Genomic DNA, 7,790 nt, shown 5'->3' on the forward strand with positions numbered 1-7,790 from the left:
ATTGTGATTTCATTATTAATTATTGGATTCACCTCAACTACAAAGCTGAAATATTGTGTTGTGTGTGAAGTATTGTTGGACTTTTTTCAATTTATACAAGTTAACATTTATGTAAATAGTCTCTGGGATATAAATACAGTAACAGCTATGGTTCATGTCAGAACAGGGCTTCAAGATCTCTTGTTCTGCAATCTCTTACTCCTGTGATGTCTTTGCATAAGTGAATGTATAGCACGCTTTGTGAGGTGAGCTATTGCGTCCTATAGTTAATAGTTGCATAGCACGGCATCTAGAAAACATTGAGTGTGTTATTTTCATTTTTGTGTATGGTTCTGTTTTTATTTGCAACTTTGTCAACGTTTTAATCTTGGGGACACTTAAAAGCACCTTAATGATACACAGGAGAGTGGAATGAAATACAACTGGAGTCATTTATTTGATAATAGCCTCAAATATAAAATTCATTGAATACACCATTTATCACCTGATTGACAGAAAAAATATAAAACCATGATTGTAAAGTACATGTCATATAAGATGTTGTCAGCAGTCTAACAACCGAACTGTGCTTAATTACATTCAGGGCACTCTATTTAATCAACACTGGCTAAACAGGTATCACAGCAGGTCGCATTGCCTTCACATTGACATTGCATTATCTGATTACATTACAGATCTAGAATTACTAATGCAAAACACTTAGCCATTTTTCAAAAACCATTATAAAACATGTAAAGTTGTAAAGTTTCAAACAATCTACTTGTAACTGTAATGAGAGAATAATTATTTATTTGGATGTGCGTGGACTGTAAAAAAAATCAAATTAAAATCCCTTTACACTTTGAGCTTTGTTAATAGATTTCAATTTACAGGCTCAAATATTTTGACACATTAAAACTTATGCCCCAGGAACTATGTAAGATAGCATCAAGGACTATTGGCATGTTATAAGTAGTTATGTGGATCAATGTTATGATATTGTCTGAAGTATAAGTGAGCACAATAGAAAACAATTCAGTTATGACTAAGACTGCTACAGTGCAGTTTAAACAACAAAAGCTTGGCTCAGTAAGCAGTAGTTTACTCTTATGTCGGAACAATTCATATTCTTTCTGTTGATGAGTTATTTGCATTAGATTGTGTAGTGTCTTCGTTTCTGGAAATACAAAAACAAAGATGGAGTGTGTTAATGCAGTAGATAGGAAACTCGCTTTAACTTACACAAATCACATTTATTGAAATCTGCTGGATAATATATTCTATTATGTAGGAGTTTAGTAGTTGAGCAAGCGCTAAGTTAATATAGAAATGAGCTCCAAAAGCCTTACATCCATCTTTAGGATGAGACGTTAAACTAAGGTCCCATTTGCTCTCTCCCATGGCACTGTTTTAAAGACTGCAGGGGTGCCCTGGTCAATATTTATCCCTCAATCAACATCACTAATGTGGTCATTATCACATTGCTGTTTGTGGGATTTTGCTGTGCACAAATTGGCTGCCACATTTCCTGCATTAAAACAGTGACTATATTTCAAAAGTACGTTATTGGCTGTAAAGTGCTTCGGGATATTTTGAGGTCATGAAATACAAATGCAAATCTTCCTTTCACATAACTGCGAGGTCTGTGTGAAGCTGCTGTTTTCTCATACTGCATATGGAGTTGAAGCTCGAGGGCTGCATAGTGTGTGTGTGTGTGTAAGGAACTGATGCTGATATTGCAGACCAATAATATACAGATAACACGAAACAAAAATAATTTTGCAAAATATGAACATTGGAAATTTTTATTTACTTTTCAGTCAAGAGAGAAACAAGTTTTTTGACCCACTGAGTTTGGGGACTCACACAGATTTTCTTCCCATTCTTCATGGTAATACTGTAACACATAAACAGAAAGTCTTTTGGTTAAAATGTTAATGGTAATATGTAAATTGTGTATGGTACTACCTGTTGCCGGTGAATTCACTATCACAAGATGAGCAGTGAAACAGCAGCTAAACCACAGTCAGCCAGCAGTGGATGATTGAATTCAGAAACTCCAAGTGCTTATTTTAATAATCAAAAGCAAGGCCATGCTGTACACTGATGTTAAGTTAAATTCTGATAAGTTACAGAAAAAGCCTTTGTGATATCTATAAGCTTTGTTGTCTTCAAGGTGATTTTGCTGTATAATGCATGATGAGAAACATAAAAGAGAATCAAGTGTATTTATAAACAACTTGACTACAGTGACTGCTTTTGGAGTCAACAATAAATGTGTGCTTTGTATTTCACCTGTATGGGAAGATCAACTTTCCATTCAAAACTACATAAGATTTCTCCTCAAAGATAGTCAATTCATCTTTTGTATTCTGTAAAAAAATTAATTCAATAATTTTTCCAGACTTGTGAAATTTGAATTGATGACTTAAGTTTGCTTTGTTGTTGGAGTTTAGGAGATCAAATTTTTTGTAATACTTACACAATCTCTACTTTTCTGCAGAAGGATCCCTGAGGAAAGATGTCAATGTGTTCAAAATTTTTTGGTTGAATAAAACGAGTGATGACGCTCACGCATTTGCATCTTGAGTATGTTGTGTTTCCTATACACAGACCTATAGTAAAAGAAGAAAAAACAAGACAGGTTCACAATGGCATCAGGAAACCTGAAAATATATGATTTGCAATCACAAAATTGCTACCTTGGTGTGGGCTACCTCCTCGAATGGAATAAGCATTTATTTTTGCAATATGGAAGATTATATCTAAGATGCAGTTTTCCAAATTCTTGCTCCTGTTCTGAAGTTTTGCCTATTGGAATGCAAATCAGGACTTTGGGTCCATGCCCCCATGATTTTCTCTGCATTAAAATGGAGGCATCATTTCTGAATTACACTTCATTTTACAGAATGCAATATTTGTGGTGAGTCCCCTCACTACTGCTTGGATTTCATCCTTTTTATGTCATAGAGTCATAAAGTCATAATGGCACAGAAGGAGGCCATTCGGCCCATTGAGTCCATACTGGTTCTCTGTAGAGCAATCCAATTGGTCTCATTCCCCAGTTCCGTCCCCATGGCCCTGTAAGTTTATTTCCTTCAAGTGCCCATCCAATTTCCTTTTGAAATTATTCATCATCTCTTCTTCCAGCACCCTTAAAGGCAGTGAGTTCCAGGTCATTACCACTCGCTGTTTAAATGAGTTCTTCCTCACAGCCCCCTGCGTCTCGTGCCCAATCGTTTAAATTTGTCTACCCTATCCAAACCAGTCATAATCTTGTACACCACTATCAAATCTCCCCTCAATCTCCTTTGTTCCAAGGAGAACAACCCAGCTTCTCCAATCTAACCTTGTAGCTAAAATCCCTCATCCCTGGAATCATCCTGATACATCTTCTCTGCACCCTCTCGAGGACCCTCATATCCTTTTATTATTTAACCTGTCAATACACAGGTAGAATGTCTGTGTTTCTGATACTTGACCTACTTTGTCTTAGTGCCATACATCCAAGAAAAAAAGTATTTTACTGAAAGTTAATTGTCACATTGAAATATACCCTTTCCTGTTTCTGAGCCCAATCAATAGTTTCCGAACTAATAGCAGTTTAAAACAACAATAAATGGCATTTGAAAGTCAGGAAAATTCCTGACATGTCTGGGTGGAAAAGGCTATTTTGTGAACCCTGCAAATGTGATTTTTATCTTGTTCTTGTGTTTTTGTTCTCATCAAGGTGAAAGATGAGAAATGGATCACTCTCACTTCAGGCATGCTGTGTCAGTATCATGTACTCTCGGGTTAGATCTAGCACAGTTAGCTGCAGAATAAGATTCTCTTTTCAATGTCTAAACATTGTGTCTTCACCCTAATTTCAGAACAGCACCCTCTAATGAGGCAATGTGTCATTCCTATTTCCCACAGCAGACATCCAAGTGGCCTTTCAAAGTGAATTTGCTAATATAGTGCCAAATTAAATTCCAAATTCTATGCTGCAGCCTCATACTTATCAGGAAGTGGTTTGAGACTGTTAAAACTAATTTATTATGGGTTGAAAGGAACCTCACCCGCACCAGAGAGATGTAACTTGTATCCCATCAATTGGGTTCAAGTTCTGTTTAGTTACTAAAGCTGAAATAGCATTGATCTTATTCACTGCATCACACAATCCCCCCAAATTATTAAAGAGCACTTTTATCTGATGCATAGATTTATTAATTCTACAGTGTTTACTCAATAGGAATGAACAGACAATGTTGTGTGGAGACTATCGTTTTCTTGATCCCTTTAAATAAATACAATTTCTGAACTATGTTCAATACATAATCTAAGATTGATTTCTACAGCTCAATAATATCACACCATCTAGAGTCAGGATTTAAGTGCCAATATTGTGTTCAGTGTTATCTGCAATATACAGCATTAATTTATTTGGTCTGTATTTTAACAGTAGCTGTCGAATAACTTGTGTAACAATATGAAAAGTTCTATATTTCTCAAATGGCAGGGAACTGTTCATAGTCAAATGTGACCATTTTGAACTAAGATGAAATTCACTGCTGAAAAAAAATTAATGTGAAATTCCTTTCAAATCATTTTGAGATGTTGGTACTATTTCCACTGGAGCAGTAAAGTGTACAAGGAGATTTACTGGGTTTTTTTTTAAGATTATGAAGGATTTTGATGGGGGTGAATAGAGAAAGACTATTTTCACTGTTTGGCAAATGGATGTGTATTCCTATCAATTTAAAATTGTCACTGAAAGTGAGGAGTGAAGTTAGAAGTTTATTTTTATGAGCGGAGAATAAAATGCATTGCCACACAGAATAACTGAGGCAGAGACCACTGCATCTTTTAAGGAAAATTAAATAAATATTTGAAATAGAGGTGCAGATTTATGTGGGGAGAATGAGACATTGGGATTGGTTTTGGATTGCTCTAACCAAAGAACTGGCACATGCCCAATGGGCTATTTAGTCTTTTGTGCTATAAAGTTCAAAGGTTCTATTTATATTATTAATAATATCTATTTAAAAATTCTTAATCTGAGATCATGCATGAAGATTTTTGGCACCACACATGCCCTTCACTGTTTTTATCTTAATCCCAATCATTTTGCTGAGGGGGAAAAAAAAATCACACAAGATTATCAGAGTGATTTGACCCAGCCTAACCCTTATTGAGCTAACTCTGTACCATTGAAAATCCTGTCAAAGAATTGCAATTATGTTTTCCCCAGATCAGAGAGGAAACACACACAAATAAACCTTATTGGCCTGGATAAATTAGGTTAGATTTGATTTCAAATGTGCGACAGTGCTCATCCCTACCACTTAATGGTCTTTTTTCCTTTTATGTCAGAAGACACATTTCTGTGAGAATATTCTGAATGAAAAGAACTTGGAATATATAGAGCAGAATCAAATACTTTCCCATCACTTGAGTTTGTCATCTCACTACCTTTATAGTAAAATTAATACTGGATCAACAATTTAAATTTATTACAGAATCAATAAAATGTTATATATATTATATATAGCTTCCATCATTCTGCTTTAAATACTGGAACACAGTTGCTTAGAAAGGCTGTCTCACCAAGCTCAAGCTAGGGGACAAGTACTTACCATAAGAAGCTAGGCAGATTACAATTGTCAACAGCAGAAACACTGTTTGGGGCTTCATTGTTGAGCGTGTCTGGATCTCTTCTCGTCTTCAGTCAGAGCAGCTAGCAGTCTTCAGAGTGCATTGGTTTAGCTTATCAGATCTTGTATTTATCAGCAAGCTTTGGGGAACTTAGGTCATCAGAAAAAAAAATCTAAATTAGGAAATACCTTGTCAGCACATTTGAATAATTACCTTATGTCAATCTTGCCTTTGAAGCAGTTCTTCAAAAAATCTTTGATGCAAAGATTAATTTTTTCCATTTGGTCAAACTGTATTTTAGCTACAACCGGTTACAATGATCTAAAATGATCGTGAACCCTTTTTGACCATATTTCTGTAGAGGTGGTTTGGAAAAAGAGTTACATATAATGCTGTAAGATATAGCCTAGAATGTCTATATATATATTTTTAAAGATATTTTAGGTATTGGAAAGGCTAAGTATCCCAGTGGGCCAAGAAGCACTTGATGCGATGTTAGCTATCAATTTCCCACAGTAGCCCGACTAACACACTGTGAATAACAAAAAGAAGTCCTTAATTAGATCTACGAAGCTATCTTCCATAAAAGCTAGACTGAAAAAAATGAAAAACAAGATAAGGCAAGGTATAAAACATTACACGAAGTTCCACATGCTGAGACAGGAATATCAGGGTCCTAATGTTAACGTTCCTCCCAACAGTACTGAATAATATTGTGTCTGGTGTATTAATCGCTTTAACCTGTTGAAGTACTAGGCTGTTCTTGAGCATAAAGTTGTGCTTTGCTTTTCTGGTGTAGTTGGAGATGTTGGGTCAAACTTTACTTTTTGTTGCAGTTGGCGGGGGGAATGGGGTCAACATTGATCTGTCAACATAAGGCCTGGCAGCCCTTTAAAAATGGTGTCAGCGCATGCACAGAAACAGGCGCCCTGCATATTATAATTTGCCACCGCGCATTAGTTTGCGGCGAGATAGCAGCACATGGCCCACATTTTTTTTTTGCCTGCCGCTGTTCCCAGCAGTGGGAAAATAAAATCCAGCCCTAAGTGTGAAAGACATGGGTATCCTGGTTGAGGTCATAATGGGGTATGTTTGTTACAACCCCAGATCCCACTTTTGTACAAGTAGATGTACAGCATGGTGAGCCTAATCCCATCAAACAAAATATTCAGATAGTCACAAGAGTAATTGATGCCATTGAACCCAAGAAGGTATTTATAACAGACCTGAATATTTAGCACCTGTCCTTAAATTTTCTCAATGGAGAAAGCTGTCTTGAATTTTATGACTTTCTCATGACATCTGAGATAGGGAACTCAGTCAAAAGTAGCGGAATTGAATGTGTAGTCCTGTATTCCATGGTATTGCGGCTGATACTCTTGATATTCAGTGTCACACTGATACTTGCCCTATCAAGTTTTTCAGTGATGGGAACACACTGTCCGGAACAATATAACTGCAGTCTCACTTCATGTTAATAATTAAATGGCAGTGGGACTGCACCTCCATGTGCTGAGGTACAAAGTGGTCAAGAGGCATCAGATCCTTTGTTGTGCCATTGCAAGCAAGGCTTCTTGATTTTTGTATGTTGCAAAGATGGAAAGCTGAGTTGAGAGAAGGGAAAAAATGCTTTGCATCATTAAAGTGCTCTGTAACAACACGTAAGTCTTCAGTTTCAGTGCTCCAGCACAGTTGGAAACAGTGCCTCCTCTTTATTGCAAGTCTCTGCTGTATTCCACAGAGAGAAGGTTGGAGTCACTGGTATTGTAGAGCTACTGTGGAGTCTTATTACTGATGGCTTTTGTTTTATCTTCACTTTAAAAAGTGCCTCGTGTTCTGTTGTTCTATTTTACTCACCCAAGATTTCTGAGAATTGCAAGTAAAGTATTCCAGATCAAAGATCAAGAATAAAACTACTTAATGGTGGATGACTCCAAACATTTATTACTAACAGTTTAATTACTGTACAGATGACAGAATTGTTAATATTCTACTGCTATAAAATAAACTTTAAATATATTTATATGAAAATATAGTAAATTTGTTTATGTGCACAAAGTTTGAAACTTTTTGTCGTTTCTGCTTTCTTTGGATTAATCAGTTTTTTAAGCAGGCAGATGGTATATCATATAAATCTAACTGCATTCTGTGTAATCATAGTTATCAATGTAGGA

The 7,790-nt window shown here is 36.1% G+C and overlaps 1 protein-coding gene across 1 annotated transcript; it reads right to left on the bottom strand.

Annotated features, from left to right (window-relative positions):
* Nucleotides 1-412: 412 nt before the first annotated feature.
* On the bottom strand, nucleotides 413-5,729 carry LOC137351265 (alveolar macrophage chemotactic factor-like). The gene is made up of 4 exons (XM_068015761.1): nucleotides 5,598-5,729; nucleotides 2,462-2,594; nucleotides 1,793-1,876; nucleotides 413-1,156 (listed from the first exon to the last, which is right to left on the bottom strand). Exons 1-4 carry the CDS (start codon nucleotides 5,653-5,655, stop codon nucleotides 1,102-1,104), a joined length of 330 nt encoding a protein of 109 aa, XP_067871862.1. The 5' UTR covers nucleotides 5,656-5,729; the 3' UTR covers nucleotides 413-1,101.
* Between the last annotated feature and the right edge of the window lie 2,061 nt (nucleotides 5,730-7,790).

This window comes from Heterodontus francisci, chromosome 1 (assembly GCF_036365525.1).
Source record: "Heterodontus francisci isolate sHetFra1 chromosome 1, sHetFra1.hap1, whole genome shotgun sequence".
In the NCBI taxonomy this organism is placed as follows: Eukaryota; Metazoa; Chordata; class Chondrichthyes; order Heterodontiformes; family Heterodontidae; genus Heterodontus; species Heterodontus francisci.